Source organism: Chiloscyllium plagiosum, unplaced genomic scaffold, assembly GCF_037043375.1.
Source record: "Chiloscyllium plagiosum isolate Xiang-an unplaced genomic scaffold, Cpla_swu_hap1 HiC_scaffold_1, whole genome shotgun sequence".
In the NCBI taxonomy this organism is placed as follows: domain Eukaryota; kingdom Metazoa; phylum Chordata; class Chondrichthyes; order Orectolobiformes; family Hemiscylliidae; genus Chiloscyllium; species Chiloscyllium plagiosum.
In genome coordinates, this window is record NW_028270139.1 from 20,832,301 (window position 1) to 20,858,150 (window position 25,850).

The 25,850-nt window shown below is 41.0% G+C and overlaps 1 protein-coding gene and 1 pseudogene across 1 annotated transcript in view; one reads left to right on the forward strand and one right to left on the reverse strand.

Annotated features, from left to right (window-relative positions):
- The window catches only part of ablim2 (actin binding LIM protein family, member 2), a 332,680-nt gene that overhangs the window by 256,878 nt on the left and 49,952 nt on the right, over positions 1 to 25,850 (reverse strand). The window contains exon 3 of the mRNA XM_043698357.2: positions 16,130 to 16,313. Coding sequence (XP_043554292.2) covers positions 16,130 to 16,313 — 184 coding nt within the window. The remainder of the gene's footprint in view (positions 1 to 16,129; positions 16,314 to 25,850) is intronic.
- Positions 338 to 1,957, forward strand: LOC122559653 (importin subunit alpha-3 pseudogene; annotated as a pseudogene).

Genomic DNA, 25,850 nt, shown 5'->3' on the forward strand with positions numbered 1-25,850 from the left:
ACTAAATTTATTTACCAAAGCCTCATTTAAATATTGAAATTTGATTGGTTGGGAGGTTTGATTTGGATCCGGTCATAATACTGGTACGATGACACACTGAACTTAGTCACAGGTAATAACAGGGAGCTTGATGCATTAACAGGCACTGTTGTTTTTGCACTCTTCATAGCAATATGGTCTTAGAGAATTTGTAATTCAGATCTACTCCATTCACGAGTTATAATGAGAGGTCCACTTCTGAGTGTAAAGGTGTGGAAACATTGGATAAGAGATCTGCAATCATTGAATCTTTCATTTCCCTTTTAAACACGTCATTTTTTCCAAGAAGCAAATGGATATGGCTGATACCAATAAGTTGGATAATCAAAGGATAAAGAGCTTTAAGAAAAAAGGGCGGGATCTGGAGACTGTGAGACGACAACAAAATGAGATCGTTGTTGAACTAAGAAAAATCAAAAGGGATGAACACTACTTAAAACGAAGGAATGTCCTTGTGGGAAATGAAGAAACTGACCCTGATGGTGATATCAGAGTGCAAAACGTATCATTAGAAGAAATAGTAAAGAATGCAACTAGTGAAAACCAGGAAGTCCAGCTAGGAGGCGTGCAAGCTGTGAGAGAGTTAGTTTCTACTGATTATGCTCCTCCAATAGGTGATTTAATCAACTCTGGCATTTTTCCAATTCTTATGCACTGTCTACAACAGGATCATAATCATCAATTACAGTTCGAAGCAGTATGGGCTCTAGCAAACATTGCTTATGGTCCTTCAGAGCACACAGAGACTATGATTAAATCAAATGCTGTTCCACTCTTGTTAAGGCTGCTATATTGTCCTCACCAGGATGTGTGTGAACAAGCATTACTGGCTTTAGGCAACATCATAGCAGATGGGTCTAAATGTAGAGATTATGTCATTAGTCTAGGAATTATAAAGCCCCTACTTTCTTTTGTCAATGCTTCAGTCCCTATTACTTTCCTTCGCACTGTCACATGGGTCATTGTTAATCTCTGCCGTCAGAAAGACCCTCCCCTGACAAAGGCAACTGTTGAAGAGATTCTTCCAGCTCTATGTGTTCTTGTTCACCATAATGATATGCATGTCTTAATAGACACTGTTTTGGCCCTGTCCTACATAACAGATGCTGAAGACGAGCAAATCCAAATGGTTATAGATTCAGGAATAGTTCAGCGTTTGGTGCCTCTTTTTAGCCATCAAGAGGTTAATATTCAGACTGCAACATTACGAGCTGTAGGAAATATTGTAACTGGTACTGATGAACAAGCACAAGTAGTTTTGAATTGTGGAGCTCTCTCTCATTTCCCAGCATTACTAACTCACCCTAACATGAAAATCAACAAGGATGCTGTATGGTTTCTCTCCAATGTCACTGCTGGAAACCAGCAACAGGAACAGGCAGTGATTAATGCTAACCTTGTTCCTTTAATTGTAAATCTCATGGAAAATGGAGATTATGCTACTCAGAAAGAAACTGCTTGGGTTATAGCCAACCTAGCTAATTGTGGTAGGAAAGATCAGGTCGACTACTTGATTGAACAGAATGCAGTAGTTCCTTTCTGCAAGTTGCTAACACTGCTGGACCCTCAGATAATTATTGTGGTGCTGGATGGATTAAGTAATATCCTGAATACAGCAAATGATAAAACAGAACTGGTAGCAAATTCAATTGAAGAATGTGGAGCTTTGCAAATGATTGAACAACTACAACTGCACGAAAATGAGGAGATATATAAACTGGCATATGACATCCTTGATCAGTTGACATCAGAGGAAGGTGAAGATGCAACTCTTGAGACAGATAACATGGAAGATACAAAACTTGGCTTTAGCTCTTCCGCAAGCAGTCCAGAAAAACAAGTTCAAATCTGAAGAGGTATACTGTCCTAGTTATTGAAACGGAAGATTTGATCCATCTTTCATGCTTCCAATGTTACGTCAAATTGAAGAGCTGTTCTACAGACCGTGTTTGGCATTCCTGAAAAGTTCAAACTGGAGACATCTTCATTCAAGCCATGGTTGTTATCCACTTGTCAGGCAAAAAAAACATCTGACCACTGTTTGTCCTTCTGCATACAGTTAAATGTGAATGTATGCATGTTTGGTTTCCACTTACAAATCAACAAATAAAGTCGAGAAAACAGCAACACAAGTTCGTCTCTATTCATACTAAGTAGATGTTTGAGAATTTGGGCAGTTAAGTTTTGATGCTCATATTTTGTTGTGCAAAGTAAGAAACTCAGAGAAATATGGATTGAAATTTCAGTGGCAGATTCCCAACTTGTGTGTGAAAAAATATTCTATTCATTCTCCCGCTTGTTATCTAGTCATAATTCTGAGTTTATGTCCAGTGATGATGCTGTACTTAAAGTGATTAACTTCACAATGGCCACTAAAAGTCCATCTTGGCCTACATTATTTTATTTCTATTAATCCCTCAGCATCATCAAATGAGTTTCTTCTGTAGCTCATCCATCTGAGAAACAAGGGTCTGGAAGTTCTGCAAAGGTTTTCTGAAACTCGCAGCGTTAAATTTAGATGGGAGATTGCCAGGAGGGACCATGGGAATCAAAACAACTACACTCATAACTACTTTCAGACACATATGCATTTTTCTTAGCAGTGGTGGTGCAAATTCACTAGAATTGCATATGTTTTAATGAGATTACAGATATTTAAATATTTGGTGGAATAAACTCAAAAGGCTGAATGTTCCTATCGCTACGTTCTCTGAATACTCTGCCAAAGTTATGAGGGTAACCTTGTGAAATTTCAGGGGTAAGTATGTTAGATATGACTACTGCTCACATATCTGTGTTTCAGTGCAGACCTATTCGCTGTAAGTGGGGTGAGAAAATTAGCTCAATTATCGCAGCTTTAATTTTAATGCGAATAACAAAAATATGCACAAATAGGTACAGGTTTCCTTTATAAGTGCTGGCACCTACAATACTTTTTCTTGCTTATAGTATGAATAGTAATTACCAGGAATGTTGCATTTGTTATTCCTGTAATCCTCAATAATTCAATGTTCTCCAACCCATTTGAAATGGCCCCTCTGTGGCTTTGAGATGTCCCAAACCAAAATTAAATGTTTCGTAATAATGCTCATCACACTATTCTCTTGCTCTTTTTAACCTTAAAAATCACACACCAGGTTATAGTCAAACAGGTTTAATTGGAAGCACACTAGCTTTCGGAGCGTCACTCCTTCATCAGGTGACATTCCAAAAGCTAGGGCGCTTCCAATTAAACCTGTTGGACTATAACCTGGTGTTGCGTGATTTTTAACTTTGTATACCCCAATCCAACACCGGCATCTTCAAATCTTTTTAACCTCACGAATTTCGATTATAACTGATCACACCATAATTCCTATTATAATTTTTCTCCATTGTCGAGCTCATTAAGTCTGCCCAAACTTTCTTCCATTCTCACCTATCTGGTCATAGCCAGAGCACCTTTACCAACTGCAGGTCATTCTAGCCACCCCTCATTAGCTCAGTGATCCACATGGTCTTAGGATATGTCTTCTCCTCACCTATTTATTGCTTAATAGTGGATGGCACATGACTCCTCTACAAACTCTCAAAAACTCTGCACTAATTTTGTATCACTCAATTGCTGCTTGTTTGCTGACAACTTTCTGATGAGCAACAACTTCAGCAATAACTTGGATTTAGATAGCGTTTTTAACATAATTAAACATCTCATGGCAATTTACACAAATTTAATTAGATGAAGATTTATACTGAGTCGAAGTTGGAGATTTTAGACGACAAAAACCTTGGTCAAATAGGTACAACTTAAGTAGTGTTTTAAAGGAAGAGAAGGTACAGCAGTAAATAGGCAGAGAGTTTGGGAAAGGAATTCCTTAGCTTAGGGATTGGATGGCTGAAGACATGGCTGTCAATTCTGGGGCAAAGAAAGTTGTTCAGATTGTAAAGAATGGCGAAGAACATAATAAGAGAAAAACAAGGAGAGTATGAAATAAAGCTAGCCAGAAACAGTTACAAGTAGAAGAGCAAATAGGGATGGACCTACTTGCTGGACCAGCCTATGAAACCCACATCTCCTGAATAACTAAAAATTGTTCTAAAAAGGAAAATCAGTTTATTATTTGAATGAAGAAAGACTGCAGAACTCCGTACAGGTGGATCTGAGTGTCTTGGTACATGATTCACATAAGGTTAATATGCAGGTACAGGTAAATTAATTAGGAATGCAAATAGAATGTCAGTCTTTATTGCAAGAGGAATTGAAATTAAGTAGCAAAGCATTGCCGCAAATGTACAAGACCTTAGTTAGGTTGCATCTGGGGTATGGTATATAAGGCCTTAATTAGGTTGTATCTGGAGTATGGCATATAGTTTGGTGTCATCATTTATGAAAGGACATGTATCATTGAAAGCCATTCACGGATTTCTGGGGTGAAGGAACTACCTTATAAGGGAAGCAATGAACAGATTGGACCAATATCTACTGAAGATTACAAAATTTTCTTATAGAAATATGCAAGATCCTGAGGGGACTAGACAGGATGAATGCTCAGGAGATAGTTCCACTTGTCGGTGTTGAGAGGTAGGGAACAGAGGGGTTAAAAATGGGTCTTCCATTTAAAACTGAGATGGGGAGAATTCATTTCTCTGAGATGGTCATTATTCTCTGTCATTCTGTCCCTATAGGTTATTCAAGGTTGGGTCATAGAATATATTCAAGGCTGAATTAGGTACATTTTTGATCAAAAGAATGACCTGTCCTTGTACCTTACTCTTAAGGACTATGATATTTGAATTCCTGACGCTGATGGCTAAACCAAACTGTTTATAGGTGTGAGGGACTCTGTCCATTTCCTCCACAAGGCGTTTATCAGTGTGGAGTACCATGCAAGTTGGAATACAGGCAGAAGTTTGGATGAGCTTGAACTAATGGAGTTGGGGCAATGGGAGGGCAGTTAAGGGAAGTATTGAAATATCCACGTCTGGAGGTACAGTATACATAATACAAGTTTGTGCAGTAGATAGACTGAAATAGGAGGCATCACTAAGAAGCAGATCGACAGTTTTTTCAGAATGGGGGATATGAAGGCCAGAGTTCAGCTCTTCGTCAAATAGAATGCCAAGAATTTCTAGAATCAGGTTCAGCTTCATATGGAAGTAGTGGCTAGAGAATGAAAATGAATGTAAGCTGGAAACAATAGTGTCAACTGTTTCAGTGATCCATCGGATGAAAATTTGTATAATTCAGCACTGGATGTTGGACTAGCTGTTTGACACCAGAAAGACATTGGTTCAAAAGAGATAGCTCTACACAAACTTTCATATGGCTGACCACACTAGCCTCATCCAACACTTTTCTTCCATAGTTCAAGTGAATGGGACAGCTCGTCGTCTTCTTATTTTTCATTTATTTAGACATAGCCAGAGGACCTCTTGTAACTTTTTCTCTTCCCATTCTCTCATTGCTAGTTCTGCAGGTCTGCAGGATCTCACCATGATCCACTCCTGTTTCACACACTGAGACCGCAGATGCTAGAGATCAGAGTTGAGAGTGTGTTGCTGGAAAAGCACAGCAGGTCAGGCAACATTTGAGGAGTAAGAGAATCAACATTTCAGGCATAAGCCCTTCATCAGGATTTTCCAGCACCACGCTCTCTACTACTGTTTCACATATGCATGATATCCATTGATGAAAGGTAGTGGGGTAGAACTCAATACTATCACTGTATACATGAAATCTGACATTGGGTTTTTAAACTATAGTTACCAAGAGTTCCCTTGTGCAGCGGGTTATAATCTGAATTCAATGGAATTATGTAAATGGTTGGATAGGAAACAGTTGCAAACAACAGAGATAGAGCATGGGAATGAGAGTAAATTGGATTGATCTTGGAAAGAATCAGCCCAATCATGATAAGCTGAATGGCCTTTAATTTTTCTGGTCCTTCTATAACTCTCAAGTGATATGCCAATGGTAGTAAAGTATCAGAAAGGCTTCTTGAATTTGTACTAAGTCTGTTAATACAACCCAAAAATCAATCAATTTTGCAATTATTAGTCTTGTTTACAAATAGCCTCGCCCTCCCCTATCTTAGTAATTTCCCTCAGCCTCCAAGATCCCTTTGTTTTCTCATTCTGATCTCTTGCACATCCCTGATTTTTACCACTCCCTTACAGCCTTCTTGTGCTTTCAGCTGTTTTGGGCCTAAGTTCTGAAATTCATTTCCTCTCTCACTGTCTCCTCCCTTAAGTCAATTCTTAAAGCCAATTAACACTTCTGTCTGAAAATTTAATTTGGTAGCCTGTTGTCAGTTTTTTTTTCCCCTAATACTCACTTGAAGTGCCGTGAGTACAGTTTATTGCGCTAAAAAGAATATAAATACAGATTTTCTTACTGATGAACCTACTAAAGATTGTGGTATAGTAGAGGAGAGCAAGGTAGAGGAGAGCAGGGGTGGAATGTGGTCACACTGGCTCAGCATTACGAGATGTCTCACTGTTTTAGATTGAACATAGCAAAAAAACCTCCAGTTGATGACTACTTACCTCACTTAGCTGATGAATTAGTACTTCTCTATATCATCCATGATTGGGAACATTACCAGAACTACTACTTTTTATTTCAGATTCCCAGAATCCACCGTATATTGCTTTTGAAAAACCAGAGTAAATCTATTTCTCGTAATTTTGTAGAAGGTAAAAGGTAAAGTTGCCATTGTTCTACAAGACCATAGGGTTGCTCTTCCATTACAGTGTGAAACAACTAGTAGTGTTTTAATCTGAGGGTCATCACATCTGAGGTGACAGGTTGAGAAGGAGAGCTCTTCATGGTAACCTCAACCGATGTGGTGATTGATTCCTCGCTGTTGACATTACTCTGCTGTCCATTACATACCTGCTATCCAGCCAACTGAGAACTCTGGGATAGATCAGGAATGTGATTGAATACTACCCACTTGCCTGATTGTTGTAGCTCCCAACAACACTCTAGATGCTCAAAACCATCCAGAACAAAGCAGCCTACTTGATTTTAACTCTATTTACCACCTTTAACATTCACTCCGTTCACCACCAACACATGGTAGTACCCCATTTACAAGATGCACTGCAGGAATTCACCAAGATTCTTCCAACAATAATTTCCAAATCACAACATCTACTAAATAGAAGGACAAAAGCAGCAGAAACAAGTCAACGCTATCACCTGCAAGCTCCCCTCCAAGTCTCACACTCCTGACTTGAAACTACAACACAATTCTTCACAGTCACTGGTCAAAATCCAGAGAGTTTCTATGGGTACCCCCATGCTCCAAGGACTTCAGTAGTTCAAGGCGGCAATTCAGTACCAACTTCTCTAGAGCAATTCAGATGGTCAAGTGCTGGTCTAGCCAACAATACCCACATCCCACGAACAAACTTTGAAAAAAGAAATTACACAGTATATTTTGTTCTCATGAACATGCCTGTCACAGATGCATCTATCCATGGCAATGACAGGAGCAGTAAACACCAATTGTTAAGGAGGTAAAGCCATGTCTTAGCAAAGAGAACATCATTTGTTTTGCATGGCACTCTCACTCTGTTAAATGGGAGAGATTAAGGATCGATCCAGTAACTCAAAACTGGGTATCTTTGAGACATTATGGAGTAGCATCGGCATCAGCACCAGCACAATTGAATTCCATCAATATCTGCAACCTCATAGTTTAGGGTACGTGCCAATCTGCCTTACCACCCAGACATGGAACCAACCATAACCCTAATGAACTCTAGCCAGCTACAAGCCCATTCAAGGCACTCTGATATTGCTACCTTTCCCATTCTCAAATCCAACCTGCTGGGTGTTTATTGTATGCAGTTCACTGGCAGCTTTTTTATAAGTAAAATAAAAGTACAAATTTTGCTCACCCTCTTTTGGAAGCATGAATGGACAGGTGGAGTGACTGCTAAACTCATGCCCATTTTGAGTATAAGTCAAATATTTCAGTATTGTAACTTGACAAACAACAAGAAACAAAATTACCTATCAGTGCCAGGAAAGGCACACCTGCCAAAATAACGACAGCTGCTAGAGACTAGTTAGGAGTTACTAACAGTCATCAATACTGTCTATCCTCAGCCAGTTGAACCTTGGAAGACACAATATCATGTGCATCTCAGAATACACACTGCACCATGTCTGCAAGCCAGGCAATCTCTTAATGAAAGGGACAACAATAAAACTTGCATCAATTAGGATTACAAAAAAACAGAAAAATTCCTCTACAACCTGCTTAGGGAATCTTAAGCCAGTCCAGAAGACCTACTCACTCCTAGTTAACATGACCAGTTACATTTTATTTGGACTGGCAAATCTTCACACCATCAAGGAGGTAGATTTTGCACCAGTTCATTTCACATGCACATTACCACACGGTTAAGGATGGAGGCAATTGTGTCCAGTTGCTCAATGTTCAAAATGACTGGTTTTAAATCTGGACATTAAACTTGATTTATGACACTCTCAATGTCCAAGTCTTCTGTGTCTGATTCTCCAATCAGACAAGGGTGCAATATTGGAACCTAGCTTGACAAAAGATGTCCAAATCTTTAGAGTTTATATAAATGAATCAACATATTGAGGCATCAAGCTGCCACAAGTTAAAATTACCTCCGTCTAATAATAATCTGCACAATACATACTACATATCAAGAACACATGAAGTGGAAACTTCTTCCTTGAAGGAGGTCCCACCTTCCATCCACTGTAGTTTTGGCAGAAGCACTGCAGAAACTCTTCCTGCACATGTAGACATAACCTGTTGCGAGTCTTTAAATAAGAGAAGAGTCCAGAGAAACCAGGCACTAATCAAAAATGTAAGACTAAAAAAAGAGCTCAAAGATGTTCAAAATAAAGGGATGTCACAAACTAAATATGGAAAGACTGTTTCCGCACCTCTGAGCGCCAATAAACAGAATGGCACCAATGTAAGATTACCAAGAAAAATCAATGGAGGAATTTGGAGAATTTGTTTTTATATGAAAAACATTTTAGAGTACAGAGCATTGCACTAATTGGGCATAAATCTAAAACAGACTTTGAGAAATGGATAAAGTTTTGTAAAGGAAAAACTTAAAAGGGCATGGGAAAATAATAGGAGAATTGAATTAAGCAGATAATTCTAAGAGAATGTAGTTAAGTTTTTTTCCTATGCTGTAAAATTATATGGATCTGAAATTACAATCCAGCTTTATGCAAGTGCAGTCAATCTCCAAACAGAAAACTAGAAAGTGGGATTAACCACAATGTTGCTCGAATTCCACTTTTATGAGAAGTTGTGTTTGGGGAAGTGGCTAAGTTGTCTACCCATTCTCTTTTCAAAAAGCACGTCAGACAAATTTCCCAGGCTACCTCGGGATTTCAGTCCATACACCAAAGATTGGAAACTGGCAAGAGTTTAGAGGTGGACCCAGGATTGGCTTGAAGATTGCTAGAGCAAGATATTTTCAACACAATCGGGCCTAACCTATTTCCTACTAAATTCTTCCTTAGCCACCTCTGGAATAATGCCACCTCAGCTGACATTACCAGATTCGGCCTGACTTTCTCTGTTCAGGCTAATATAGAATTAATATTATCCCTCTTGTGCCAGATAAACAGCCAGAGAAGAATGGTATTCTATCATTCAATTCTTACACTTGAACTCTCTAATTCCCAGAATCTTAAGTTAGTGAAACTACGTCACTTTGTTCCCAGTGGTATGGCAATCTACAATCTACATATTTTTAAAATCTAATTTTAGTGCCTCCTAATTAATTTCTTCTGTACTGTTTGTAACTTGCTAGTGTAAGTATATGACTTGGGCCTTCACCTTGGTCCCTTAAATCTTCAAAACTCTCAATGAGGCAATCTAAAGTGGCACATGCCAACTCATCTCTCAGCATGTGGGGGGCATGGAGTTGAAATATAATAACAAGTTGTTGCCAATATTTAAGTACAGTCTTTGCAGTAAATTAAGTAGAAAAGGGAGAGATATCCGAAGCAGATAACAAATATGATAATGAAATAGAAAATTGGGGAAAAACAAATTATGACGCTATCAGACAGGAGTTGGGAAGTACAGACTGGGAGCAATTGTTCCACAGAAAGGGCACAGCAGATATATGGAGATTATTTAAGGAGCAGTTGTTGCGAGTGATGCACAAATTTGTTCCTCTGAAACAAGAAAGAAGGAGTAAGATTAAGGAACCTTGGATGACAAGAACAGAGGAACTTCTCGTCAAAAGGAAGGAGGCAGCTTATGTAAGGTGGAGGCAGCAAGGATCTAGCACAGCTTTAGAGGATTACAGGCTTGCTAGAAAGGAACTCAGAAATGGACTGTGGAGAGCCAGGAGGGGGCACGAAAAAGGCTTGGCAGGAAGGATTAGGGCGAATCCAAAGGCATTTTACTCATACATGGGGAAAAAGAGAATGATCAGGGAGAAGGTAGGGCTGATCAGGGATAGCAGAAGGAACTTGTGCGTGGAGTCTGAGCAGATAGGTGAAGCCCTAAATGAGTTTTTTGCTTCGGTTTTCACAAGTAAAGGGAACTTGTTGTAAATGAAAACTTTGAGGAGCTGGGATACAGTCTTAACCGGATCAAGATTGATGAAGTTGATGTGCTGGAAATTTTGGAAAATATTAAGATTGATAAGTCCTCAGGGCCAGACCAGATTTATCCTAGGCTGCTCCTGGATGCAAGAAAGGAGGTTGCTAAGCCGCTGGTGAGGATATTTGCCTCCTTACTCTTCACAGGAGTCGTACCGGAGGATTGGAAGAAGGTGAATGTTGTTCCTCTTTTCAAGAAGGGTAATAGGGAAATCCTTGGCAATTACAGACCAGTCCATCTTACATCTGTGGTCAGCAAAGTTTTGGAAAGAATTCTGAGGGATAGGAATTATGACTATTTGGCAAAGTATAGTGTGATTAAAGGCAGTCAGCATGGCTATGTGAGGGGCAGGTCATGCCTCACAAATCTTATTGAGTTCTTTGAGGAGGTGACGAGACAGGTCAACGAAGGTCGAGCAGTGGATATGGTGTATATGGACTTTAGCAAGGCATTTGATAAGGTTCGCCATGGTAGGCTCATTCATAAAGTCAGGAAGTATGGGATACAGGGAGATTTGGCTATCTGGATTCAGAATTGGTTGGCTGACAGAAGGCAGAGAGTGGTTGTAGATGGAAAGCATTCTGCCTGGAGGTCAGTGTTGAGTGGAGTCCCGCAGGGCTCTGTTCTTGGGCTTCTGCTCTTTATAGTTTTTATAAGTGACTTGGATGAGGAGGTTGAGGGGTGGGTTAGTAAATTTGCAGATGACACAAAGGTTGGAGGCGTCGTCGATATTATAGAGGGCTACTGCAGGCTGCAGCATGACACAGACGGGATGCAGAGCTGGGCTGAGAAATGGCAGATGGAGTTCAACCTGGATAGATGTAAAGTGATGCATTTTGGAAGGTCGAACTTGAATGCTGATTATAGGATTAAAGACAGGATTCGTGGCACCATGGAGGAACAGAGAGATCTGGGTGTGCAAGTATATAGATCCCTCAAAGTTGCCACCCAAGTGGATAGGGTTATTAAGAAAACATAAGGTGTTTTGGTTTCATTAACAGGGCAATCGAGGTTTTGCTGCAGCTCTACAAGTCCCTGGTGAGACCACACTTAGAATATTGTGTCCAGTTCTAGTCGCCCGACTATAGGAAAAATACAGAAGCTTTGGAGAGGGGTGCAAAGAATGTTTACGGATGCTGCCTGGACTGGAGGGCCTGCCTTATGAAGAAAGGGTGAATAAGCTCGGATTTTTATCTCTGGAGAGGAGGAGGAAGAGAGGAGACCTGATCGAGGTATACAAAATAATGAGTGGCATAGATAGAGTCAATAGCCAGAGACTTTTGCCCAGGGCAGGATTGACTGGTACAAGGAGTTATAGTTTGAAGATATTAGGAGGAAGATATAAAGGAGACGGTCAGAGGAAGGTTCTTTACACAGAGTTGTGAATGCATGGAATGCGTTGCCAGCTGTGGTGGTGGAAGCAGAGTCATTGGGGATATTTAAGCAACTGCTGGACATGCACATGAATAACAGTGAGTTGAGGGGCGCGTAGGATAAGTTACTATATTATACATTAAGATTAAACCTCAGCACAACATCGTGGGCCAAAGGGCCTGTTCTGTCTGTACTTTTCTACGTTCTATGTTTTTCAAATACATAACTGTTCAGGCAGCATCTAGTGGAGAAGTAATGGAGTTAATGTTTTGGGTCGATAATCTTGTACGAGAAGCTGCCTGACCTGCTGAGAATTTCCAGAATTTCCTTGTTATTTCAGTTTCTCAGCACCCACTTTTTTTTGCTTTTGAAAAAATATGGGGCTGAAATCAGCCAAGTGTCAGTTTTAGTGACTTTCTTGGAGAGTTGCTCTCCATGAGCCCCATTGAGTCTTCTGATGCTAATCTCTGAAATTCAACTCATCAGCTGTATTATTATGGCACTCTGCTTGTCCTAACTTTCCTCTTGCCCCAGAAATGGTTTTCACCAGTGGCTGGACCTCATGAAATTACTGGTGCCGCTTTTAAAGCCCAGGCACAACTGACAAGTATCTCATGAATACTGGTGCTTATAGGAAGTATCCAGAGCCAGGAACAACATTTCACCTCTGACCTGATTTCAGACTTCTTCTACTGATGATCACTATGAGAAAGCAACCTCTTACATTTTCTTCAGACCATCACTACGACAAACACAAATATTTGTATAAAAATCATGATAAGAAAAATGACTAACATGACCATGCAGAGTTTGGAGCTCTCAGCTTTGTGTACATTGTTACAACATTTCAGGAGCTAGAACGTTGCTTAGCAACCACAAAAAACACAAGCAAAATAAATTCTAAACAGTGAATCAAATGAGACAAATAACTAGCAGAAGATTATAGATTTGTTATCAATGTTTGATGATAATTAGACATGACCTATTATTGACTATTAATTATATTTATTCATTTTTCAGTGACATATCTATGCTTTGATATAAAATCTGACATATTTATGATGTAAACTGTCTTAATTCTTAATGTGACATAAACAAGAATGGTAAAACACCAAAATCAATGATACACAAAAGAAAAAATGACCTTGAGTAACACTCCAAAATATTCCCTTGCATTACCAGCTGATTTGTGATATTTACTTTTATATACCACGAACATGCAATAGGATATCTATAAAAATTTGTGCGAAGTCTGGGTAAATTTTCATGAATTTATATTTTTCCTGAATTAAAATTAACTGTATATACAGATGCAATATCATTAAAGCAAATGCATATTGTGTTAAACATTGGTGCAAATCTAAGATTTCAAGACCATATTGTAACAATTAAAAGATTATAGTTGTGTTGTTCTGGCAGCCTTCAACATTATAATTTGCACATGTCCAATGGAAACTAGGCTAGGACCAGGAATAGGGGAAAAGATTTGGTTAGTATTTCTGTGCCTGCGGTCTTCTTCAGGGTTTAGTGAATGATAGACAGGTACATCCAGCAAGACCACTTCTACCATTTGGCTGTTGTCCTGCATAGGCCAGAAGAGGACGCAGGTATGCTCATTAATTTTATGTTTGTTCAAACAACCTGAAAGCATGTCAGGCTTTGACTAAACAGAATTCTATGTGATATTCAATCTGACTCTTCCCGATTCTGTCCCACATGAACCCTTCAACCTTTATAGCCCTGGGTACATATACATTGTTTATGTTTCATTCTTGTTGAACAAACAGAAACTGTCCATCATAGATCTTCCTCAAACCTATACACATGAATGCATTTATACTCTCTACACTCTTCCTATGCCTCAAACAGACTTTATGGTGTACAAGGTTCCTCGCCAGTCACTTCTGCTGATGTAACACTTAGGGTGCTCAAAGTTCAAATGTAGCTAACAGTACTAACTTATAAGATGTTGTTTTATTGCTGTTATTACCCCTTTATATATAAAAAAACTCATTTAATTCTAAATATAGTTCCCAGCTTTCGCTCATGGCCTAGCCCAAAGTAGCCAATTTTAGTGATATTGTCTTTTAATCTCCACCATCCTGGCCATCCAGCTCGTGGTTGGAAAGGTAGCGAATCAGACCATTTGTACCAATGGGAGCTCAATTCAGGCCCTTGCTTGATTACTTTACCCTATACTCATTAAAGTACAATTTTGATTACTAAATGCCTTTTTAAAGTTATCCACTATATGTAATCAATATATTAGAATCATTAATATTTAAGTTTTGGGCAGCTGTTAAACATAAAGCCAACATGCAGCTCTGCCTGATGTTAAATACCAGGAGCACTCTCAGTGTTTGAATTTCTTTTTCCATTTTGTTGTTCTGCTGGGCCATTTTAACCAGATTTGTTTTTCCTGAGGTACTGGCCCAGTTTTGGATTGATCGGAGTTTTAGGTAACTGTGGAGTAGAAGGGTTCCAGGTAGTAACGTCACAAAGGTATCTCTAACAGCCCCCTTACCAACTTACTCTAGTGTGCTCATGTGGACTTTAGTTAAGGTTAGATATTCCCAGATTTGTTCCTACCCCCCCAAATGCTATAAAATTGTACAACCTTCCTTGTCTCCACAAACATCTGTAAGATTACTAGCAGAGATGCTGGATGAGTGTAGCTCAATACATATGCTAAGTTGTACCATTCAACCGTTTTTATGGGGCTTTAATAATTAGAAACTGACCCTGTTCCTTTTTAGGAGAAAGTGCTGGAGATCAGAGCTTAAAAATGTGTTGCTGGAAAAGCGCAGCAGGTCAGGCAGCATCAAAGGAACAGGAGAATCGACGTTTCGGGCATAAGCCCTTCTTCAGGAATGAGGAGGGTGTGCCAAGCAGGCTAAGATAAAAGGTAGGGAAAAGGGACTTGAGGAGGGGCGTTGGGAATACAATAGGTGGAAGGAGGTTAAGGTAAGGGTGATAGGCTGGAGAGGAGGTGGGGGCTGAGAGGTCGGGAAGAAGATTGCAGGTCAAGAAGGCGGTGCTGAGTCTGAGGGTTAGGACTGAGAAAACGGTGGGGGGAGGGGAAATGAGAAAGCTGGAGTAATCTGCATTCATCCCTTGTGGCTGGAGGGTTCATAGGCAGAAGATGAGGCGCTCTTCCTCCAGGCGTCATGTTGCCATGGTCTGGCGATGGAGGCGGCCAAGGACCTGCATGTCCTTGGCGGAGTGGGAGGGGGAGTTAAAGTGTTCAGCCACGGGGCGGTTCGGTTGGTTGGTGCAGGTGACCCAGAGGTATTCTCTGAAAGGTTACGCAAGTAGGCGGCCTGTCTCCCCAATGTAACCTTCCCCTGCAACTACAAGAAATGCAAAACTTGCGCCCACACCTCCCCTCTCACTTCCCTCCAAGGCCCCAAAGGATCCTTCCATATCCATCAGAAATTCACCTGCACCTCCACACACATCATTTACTGCATTCCCTGCATCCAATGTAGCCTCCTATACAAAGGGGAGACAGGCTGCCTACTTGCGGAACGTTTCAGAGAACACGTCTGGGACACCCACACCATCCAACCGAACCGCCCCGTGGCTGAACACTTTAATTCCCCCTCCCACTCCGCCAAGGACATGCAGGTCCTTGGCCTCCTCCATCGCCAGACCATGGCAACACGACGGCTGGAGGAAGAGCCCCTCATCTTCTGCCTAGGAACCATCCAACCACAAGGGGTTAATGCAGATTTCTCCAGCTTTCTCATTTCCCCTCCCCCCACCTTTTCTCAGTCCCAACCCTCAGACTCAGCACCGCCTTCTTGACCTGCAATCTTCTTCCCGACCTCTCAGCCCCCACCCCCTCTCCGGCCTATCACCCTCACCTTAACCTCCTTCCACCTGTCGTATTCCCAACGCCCCTCCAAGTCCCTCCTCCCTACCTTTTATCTTAGCCTGCTTGGCACACCCTCCTTATTCCTGAAGAAGGGCTTATGCCCGAAACGTCGATTCTCATGTTCCTTTGATGCTGTCTGACCTGCTGCGCTTTTCCAGCAACACATTTTTAAGCCCTATTCCTTTTTAGGTCTTACATTACTATCATTCTGAAAAAAAATATATTTCCTTACCTGCAAACAGCACAGACAAAACACTTTGGATGGTAAGTTTTTCCCAGAGCTGAAACCACTTCACCTTCTATAAATTCATTACAGCTGAAGCAGCTTGTTCCATACAGTCTCTGATAGTCAGAAGTACAGATGTATTCCTCTTGCCTCACAAAAAATCCACCCTCGGCTAAGTCACATCCACATACTGGAACAAAAGCAAAAAGATAAGCTTGAGTCCATTTTAACACTCTGAAGTCTTAACTTCTCCATTCATAAGGTGTGTGATCTAAGACAGGGCGAGATTGAAACCTAAGAGCAACATAATTAACTTAGTGGCTTAATGTCATACACAATGTAATAAACAGATAAGGGAGAACTGTAAACACACACAATGGTTGGCCACTGTATCTTAAATTTTTCATATGAATAATATAATAATACCTTATACTACATGAATTTTATACTCCTAGGGCGAGGAAATCAGATGAAACGGTTTTTGATACGGTTTGATTTTATAACCATTGAAACTGAATATTCCACATTAAATTAGATTATAGCACAAAATAGTGGCCACGATCATACTAAATGGCACAGCAGGCTTGAGGCACCAAACTGTCTGCTCCTACCTTCTATATTTCGATTAATTACCATTGTACTTCCCATTTTCAATCAGTAAGGATAAACACAATAAAATTATATCACAGATTGTGATACATTAATATGCACTGTAGTAAGCGTCTTCTACAATGATGAGAAGGTGGTGAGACATCACATAAATGAATATGTTACATTTGCAGAACTCTGAATCAAAAGCATCACATGCAATAATCCTTTCTTTCCCAAGTAGTGTAAAACTTGTTTACATGACAAAGGCATCAAATATCTTGGTCTCAAAATTTGCAACAAAGTGGAAAGATAGAAGGCAGTAGAACTTCTTTTGGTTTAATTAATAAAAAAGGTGATTTAATACACAGTAAATCCTCTATATCCCCGAAACCACAGATTTGCATATCTGCACCAAAAAAAAACAAATATCAACATCCACAAGCAAAAACTACACATCCACTATATTTTCAATGATTTTAACCTCTTTCTAATGAGCTCTGCACTTGTGAATTTCATAATTTGTGGAGGTTCTCAGGAAATGAACCCTCAAGGATACAGAGGAATGACTGTAGTTCATTGTGTGGAGGTGCCAGTGTTGGACAAATTTAAAAAGCACACAACACCAGGTTACAGTCCAACAGGTCTATTTGGAAATACAAGCCTTCAGAGCACTGCTCCTTTGTCAGGAGAAGCGCTCTGAAAGTTTGTACTTCCAAGTAAACCTGTTGGACTATAATCAGGTGATGTGTGATTTTTAACTATAGTTCATTGAACATCCTAAAATATCTCAAGACAATTCATTGCAGCACTATAGAACAAAGTTATATGACATAACTGTGGTGTTTCATGAAGGATAAGAAGCTGGAATGTTTAATAAGTGCAGAAACTTTATTGAAGAGTTACACTAAGCTGTTTACCTCTCAACTGGCACATCATGTCTCATGATGTTACACGATCAGACTCAAAGTGACTATTCAACATACTTACACAAATACACAACATTATTCCCAATGAAGACATTTACAATATTTACAATAATTTATGACTTTCCTCACTCTTTGGCCATAACCTTCAAGTCTCTGCAGAGTAGCATCTAAATTGTGGAGATGCTCTTTTCTCGATTCTCCTTCTGAGTAAAGAATTGCCTAGGGAACACTGGACTTCTTCCACTCCATTTAAAATCTAATCCATGACATATTGGAATAACTCAGATGTAGATGTGAATCAAAATGCAAATCTCTTGTAATTGTTTAATCATTTATGTATTACAATTGTGAAATATTTCTGTGACTCAGGATCTACATTCATTTAGGGATAGCTTTTCAGTAAAATTGTTCTTAGTTAAGCCTGACATCCAGCTAGTCCAGCATATAGGTCACTGACTAAGGACAAAGGGTACAGTTCAGCACATAGTACCAGATTAATACAGACCTTAAGATCATCACAGTTGGATACCAATCCATCTTTCTTCGTCACTGGTATGATAAATGTGGCCAAAAAACTCACATTAATGGTTTCAAGGATTCCCATCTTGACCAGCCTCTCTAAATCTGCCACAAGTCTATAATCTGATTGCAAAAAGGACTGATCTAGCCTTGCAACATTCTACTTGATTTTTCATCCTTGATTTTCAATTTGACAGAATTTTTTCTTATGCCTCCCAGATTCCTTCGGAGGACAATGGCATATTTCTTTAGATTTGTGATAGATCAGTCTCAGAATCTGACAAGCAATTTACTTCAGCGCAGTTGAATTTGATTTTCTGCAACTAAATTCTTCCTAATAAAGCTGGAAAATTTCTTTTAACATGAGAGGACAAATCCTCAGACTGACAGTATAACTGAATAGTCACATTGATACAATCCCTTAAAAGGTACCACTTCATCATTGTACATTCTTAGTACAACCTTTGTGGGTTGCATCGCAATGTGTCTCAACTGCTTCTGGTACGCACTTTCAGGTATCAATAAAAACGCCACTCTGGTGTCCGCCTCCAATTTTACCAATTTGCCATTCAGTATCGGACTCAAAGTGACAGTCCAATATACTTACAAAAATAAAAAACCCAAACAACATGAGAAGATACTTATCCAAATTTCCCAGTCTCTGGATTTTCAGAGACTGGACATACAAAAGAATATGCATGTCAGAAATGAAGAATAGATTATCTGAGTAGGCAAAGGTCTGAAAAATTGAGTATAATGCACTAAAATGAGGAATTGTCTACTTTTGCCAGGAAAAAATAAAATATATCAGCAAAATACCTAAATGGCACAAAATTGCAGAGCATTTGAGTGTCCTTAAGCATTAATAACACAAGATTAATATATCTGTACTGCAAGTAATTAGGAAAGCAAATAGAATGCATCATTTCTTGTAAAGTAAATTGAATACAAAAGTAGGAAGATTATTGCTTCTATTTTACAGGGCACTGGTGAGACATTTGGAAAACTGTGCACAATATTGATAACTTTATTTAAGGAAGGATACAAATGCATTGGAAACAATTCTAAGAAGGTTCACCAGACTAATGCCTGGAATGATGGGGTTGTCTTATGAGGAAAAGTTGGACAGGCTAGATTTATATCCTCTAAGGTTTAGGAAGGTAAACAGTGACTTAATTGAAAGATACAACATCCTGCGGGGTTTTGACAGGGTGGATACAGAGAGGATGTTTCCATTTCTGGGAGAATCTGGAAGCTTGGGGTCTTTAAAATCAGGGTCGCCTATTTAAAAGAGAGATCAGGCAGAGATCAGAACGTTATGAGTCTTTGGAACGGTCTTCCTGAAAAGATGGCGGAAATAGAAACAGAAGGCAGAGACAGATAGATTCTTGTTAAGTAAGAAGATGAAAGGTTATCAGTGGTAGGCAGGAATTCAGACTTCATCAGATCAGCCATAAACTCATTAAACGGGAAAGCAGCTTGAGAGGCTGAATTGCCTACTCCTGCTCCTTCTTTGTATATTCATGTTTCAATATGCAAACATTGTGGAAACCCTCGAGAAGTTTACAATTTCAAAGGGCAATTCTCCTGTTGTCTGAGACCCTGTGAGAATGTCTTCACCTCTCAGCAACAGAGATATTGGGAGAAGTGCATCACACCTACCTGAATAGTTAACACTCCTCAGAAGATTAATGCCATTAACTTAGAGGAGCAAAAGTACAAGTCAAGGAGGCAAACTTTTTTTTAAGAAGAGGAGACTAGTAAGGCAACTTAAGTCTGCACACCGTTGGTGGAACAATTAAAATCAGAGACTCTCAAAAGGCCAGAATTAATGCAGCAGAGATATTTTAGAGCATTGATGGTATGGACAGAGGGAGAAGTGAGTCCACAACAAGGATTAATATTTTAAATCAAAATATTTCCTGATTGGAAGCCAATGTAGGTCGATAAACACAGGGAAACATAAATGAAGGGGACTTAGTGCAAGTTCAGACAAAGACAGCAGAGTTTTGTATGGCCTTATGTTTACAAAGGATTGAATACTGGAGGGCAGCCAGAAGGCAGTGCATTCATTAAGTCTTAAGGTCATAAAGGCATGAATGAGAGTTTCAGAAAATGAGCTGAGAGAGGGTAAATTCAAATGATGGCACAGAGGGAGAATAAGGTATTTTTGTGTTGGCATGAATATAAGGTTGGAAGTTCATCTCTTTGTCAAAGGTGACACCACAGTTGTGAACAAACAGAATTAATCTCTGACAATTGTCAGGGAAAGAGATGGAGTGAGTCGCTAGGGAACAGCATTTGAAGCAAGAGCCACAAACAATGGCTTCATTTTTCCTAATATTTAGCTGGTGAAACTTGAGAATGTTGCAACTTTGAGCTAGGACAGAATTTAGAACATCAGAGAAAGTTGAACCAAATGAGCTAGTGGAAGGAAGGAATCAATAAAGGCAACATATCAGATGGAACAAGAACGTCCGTGCACTCCTCACACTTATTGTCAGAAGAGCAGAGGTACAGTCCTGAAATGAAAGCAAAAATATCACATTACAAATTTTGGCACACAAAACAATACTTTAAAAGTACATGGAAGAACACAATCTCACAACATTGAAGATTATCGGTCTGGTGTTGGTTGTAGTGTACTTGGTGGGCTGAAGAGCCTCTTCTCTACTGTATGATTCAAATTTTAGGCCTACATTTGATGTTTCCTAGAGCTTAGCATCACCAGTCTCTACTCTAAATTGCTGCTGCCTCATTTATAGGAGTTACAAAACTGAAAATCCTAGTTATATGGACTGAATATTGTAATTTTGCATGTTTTAATATATATATCTTTGAGGAGGTTTTAGATTAGATTAAATTAGATTAGATTAGATTACTTACAGTGTGGAAACAGGCCCTTCAGCCCAACAAGTCCACAACAACCCTCCAAAGAGCAACTCACCCAGACCCATTCCCCTACATTTATCGCTTCACCGTGTTAGGAAACTGGAGCTGGAGTTGGATGAACTTAGGATCATTCGGGAGGCAGAGGGGGTCATAGATCGGAGCTTGAGGGAAGTAGTAACTCCAAAGATTGCAGACAGATGGGTGACAGTGAGGGGGACTGGGAGGAAGCAGCCAGTGCAGGGACCCCCTGCGGCCGTTCCCCTCAAGAACAAGTATACCGTTTTGGATACTTGTGAGGGGGAAGACTTACCAGAGGTAAGCAATGGGGTTCAGGCCTCTGGCACGGTACCTGTCCCCGTTGCTCAGAAGGGAAGGGTGGAGAAGAGCAGAGCAATAGTTATTGGGGACTCGATAGTTCGGGGCACAGATAGGCGGTTCTGTGGGGGCGAGAGAGACTCACGTTTGGTATGTTGCCTCCCAGGTGCAAGGGTCCGTGACGTCTCTGATCGTGTTTTCCGGGTCCTTAAGGGGGAGGGGGAGCAGCCCGAAGTCGTGGTCCACAGTGGCACCAACGACATAGGTAGGAGGGCGGCTGAGGATGTTAGGCAGGCTTTCAGGGAGCTAGGTTGGAAGCTCAGAGTTAGAACAAACAGAGTTGTTGTCTCTGGTTTGTTACCCGTGCCACGTGATAGAGAGTCGAGGAATAGGGAGAGAGAACAGTTAAATGCGTGGCTACAGGGATGGTGCAGGAGGGAGGGATTCCGGTATCTGGATAACTGGGGTTCTTTCTGGGGAAGGTGGGACCTCTATAAAAAAGATAGTCTACACCTGAACCTGAGGGGCATCAGTATCCTTGGTGGGAGGTTTGCTAGTGCTCTTGGGGGGGTTTAAACTAACTCTGCAGGGGCATAGGAACCTAGACTGTAGCTTTAGGGTGCAGGACCTGGAGTGTAGGGAGGTTAGGAACATGGCATCAATCTCAAAGGAGGGTGCCTGTAAACAGGAAAGTGGCTTGAAGTGTGTATACTTCAATGCAAGTAGTATACGATTTAAGGTAGGTGAACTTGCAGCGTGGGTTGGTACCTGGGATTTCGATGTTGTGGCTATTACGGAGACATGGGTAGAACAGGGACAGGATTGTCTGTTGCAGGTTCCAAGGTTTAAATGTTTTAGTAGGGTCAGAGGTGGGGGTAAAAGAGGGGGAGGTGTGGCATTGCTTGTCAAAGATAGTATTACAGCGGTGGAAAGGACGATGGATGAAGACTCGCCATTTGAGATAGTTTGGGCTGAGGTTAGGAACAGGAAAGGTGAGGTCACTCTGTTAGGAGTTTTCTACAGGCCTCCTAATAGTCCTAGAGATGTGGAAGAAAGGATTGCGAGGATGATTCAGGAGAAGAGTGAAAGTAATAGGGTGGTTGCTATGGTGGACTTGAAGTTTCCAGATATTGACTGGGAAAGCTTAAGCTCGAGTTCATTAGATGGGTCGGTGTTTGTCCAATGTGTGCAGGAGGGTTTCCTGACACAATATGTAGACAGGCCAACAAGAGGTGAGGCCATACTGGATTTGGTTCTGGGTAACGAACCAGGCCAGGTGTTAGAATTGGAGGTAGGTGAGCACTTTGGGGACAGTGACCACAATTCAGTGACTTTTACTCTAGTGATGGAGAGGGATAAGTGTGTGCACTGCAGGGCAAGAGTTATAGATGGGGGCAGGGAAATTATTATGCGGTGAGGCATGACTTAGGATGCGTGGCCTAGAAAAGTAGGCTTCAAGGCATAGGCACAATTGATATGTGGAGCTTGTTCAAGGAGCAACTATTGAGTGTCCTTAATAAGTATGTACCTGTCAGGCAGGGAGGAAAGGGTCATGTGTGGGAGCCGTGGTTTAAGAAGGAATTGGAATCCCTTGTTAAATGGAAGAGGGCGGCCTATGTAAAGATGAAGCGAAGGTTCAATTGGGGCGATTGAGAGTTATAAGGTAGCCAGGAAGGATCTGAAGAGAGAGCTAAGAGCAGCAAGGAGGGGACATGAAAAGTCCTTAGTTGGTAGGATTAGGGAAAACCTAAAGGCTTTCTATAGGTATGTCAGGAATAAAAGAATGACTAGGGTAGGAATAGGTCCAGTCAAGGATAGTAGTGGGAAGTTGCGTGTGGAAGCTGAAGAGGAGACACTGAATGAATACTTTTCGTCAGTATTCACTCAGGAACACAACATTGTTGCCGATGTGAATATTGAGTCACAATTAAGTAGAACGGATGGCTTTGAGGTATGTAGGGAAGAGGTGTTGGAAATTCTGGAAAGGGTGAAAATAGATAAGTCCCCTGGGCCTGATGGCATTCATCCTAGGATTCTCTGGGAAGCAAGGGAGGAGATTGCAGAGCCATTGGTCTTGATTTTTATGTCCTCATAGTCTACAGGAATAGTGCCAGAAGACTGGAGGACAGCAAATGTGGCTCCCTTGTTCAAGAAGGGGAGTAGGGATAACCCTAGTAACTATAGGCCGGTGAGTCTCACTTCTGTTGTGGGTAAAGTCTTAGAGAGAATTGTAAGGGATAGGATTTATGAACATCTGGATAGGAATAATATGATCAAGGATAGTCAGCATGGTTTTGTGAAGGGCTGGTCGTGCCTCACAAACCTTATTGAATTCTTTGAGAAGGTGACTAAGGAGGTAGACAAGGGTAAAGCAGTAGATGTGGTGTATATGGATTTTAGTAAGGCGTTGATAAGGTTCCCCATGGTAGGCTACTTCAAAAAATACGGAGGTATGGCATTGAGGGTGAGTTGGAGGTTTGGATTAGGAATTGGCTGGCTGGAAGAAGACAGAGGGTAGTAGTTGATGGTAAAGGTTCATCTTGAAGTGGAGTTACTAGCGGTGTTCCGCAAGGATCTGTTTTGGGACCATTGCTGTTTTTCATTTTTATAAATGACCTGGAGGAGGGGCTAGAAGGTTGGGTGAGCAAGTTTGCAGATGATACGAAAATTGGTGGAGTTGTTGACAGTGAGGAAGGATGTGTCAGGTTACAGCGGGATATAGATAAGCTGCAGAGCTGGGCAGAAAGGTGGCAAATGGAGGTCAATGTAGGTAAGCGTGAGGTGATTCACTTTGGTGAGAGTAACAAAAAGATGGGGTACTGGGCTAATGGTCGGATACTTGGTAGTGTGGATGAGCAGAGGGATCTTGGTGTCCATGTACACAGATCTCTGAAAGTTGCCACCCAGGTAAATAGTGCGGTGAAGAAGGCATATGGCGTACTGGCTTTTATTGGTAGAGGAATTGAGTTCCGGAGTCCTGAGGTCATGTTGCAGTTGCATAAGACTCTGGTGCGGCCGCATCTGGAGTATTGTGTGCTGTTTTGGTCGCCATACTATAGGAAGGATGTGGAGGCACTGGAACGGGTGCAGAGGAGGTTTACCAGGATGTTGCCTGGTATGGTAGGAAGATCGTATGAGGAAAGGCTGAGGCACTTGGGGCTGTTTTCATTGGAGAAAAGAAGGTTTAGGGGTGACTTGATAAAGGTGTACAAGATGATTAGTGGTTTAGATAGGGTTGACCATGAGAACTTTTTTCCACGTATGGAGTCAGCTATTACGAGGGGGCATAGCTTTAAATTGAGTGGTATGTATAGGACAGATGTTAGGGGTAGATTCTTTCCTCAGCGAGTCGTGAGTTCATGGAATGCCCTGCCAGTAGCAGTGGTGGACTCTCCCTCTTTATGGGCATTTAAACGAGCATTGGATAGGCATATGGAGGATAGTGGGCTAGTGTAGGTTAGGTGGGCTTGGATCGGCGTAACATCGAGGGCCAAAGGGCCTGTACTGCGCTGTATTTTTCTATGTTCTATGTTCTACTATTAGGTGAATTTAGCATGGCCAATTCAACTAACCTCCCACATTTTTGGGAGGAAACCAGAGCACCTGGAGGAAACCCACGCAGACACGGGGAGAATGTGCAAACTCCACACAGACAGTTGCCTCAGGTGGGAATTGAACCCAGGTCTCTGGTGGTATGAGGCAGCAGTGCTAACCATGTGCCACCGTGCCGCCCTTGAGGGGCAATGGGCATCTTGAACCAAAAACTGATGGTTAAAGTACCATTTTAGAACTACTTGACTGTGGGAAATGCATTAAGAACATGGTCAAACATACCGAGTGCCAGTTTGTAAATCATTTCAACACACACCTGTGGTAATTGGTTCTGGTTGGTTAACTCAGTTGTCTGGACAGCTGGTTTACAATGCAAAATGAAGCCAACAGTACGGGTTCAATTCCTGCGCAGGCTGAGGTTACCATGAAGGCCCTGTTTCTCAAACTTGTCTCTCACCTGAGGAATGGTGACGCTCAGTTTAAATCAACACCAGTCGCCTCTCTCTAATGAGAAAGCAGCCCTGGGGTCCTCTGGGACTGCATGATCATGTTTTGTTACCAAGAAAAAGATAGTAGGAAAGCAAGAACATATGGAGTTTACAAAAGGCTGAAGCAAGATTATTGATTAGACATAAAAATTGGAAGACGGAGCATAATCTTTGTAAATATGAGCTTGTCCGCTTTGGCAGTACAATAGAAAAGCAACATATTAGTCATGAAGGAGAGGCTAGAAAATCTCAAGTTATTTTCTCTGAAACGGCACAGCCTGAGGGGAGAATCGTTATAAGTCTATAAAATTATGAGATGCACAGAGAGGTTTGATGGTCAGTATCTTTTTCCTCCAGAGGTGAAATAGCTAAAACTAGGAGATGTGCATTTAGGGTGAGAGGGAGAAAATTCAAAGGAGATTTGAGGGGCAAGTCTTTTTACAG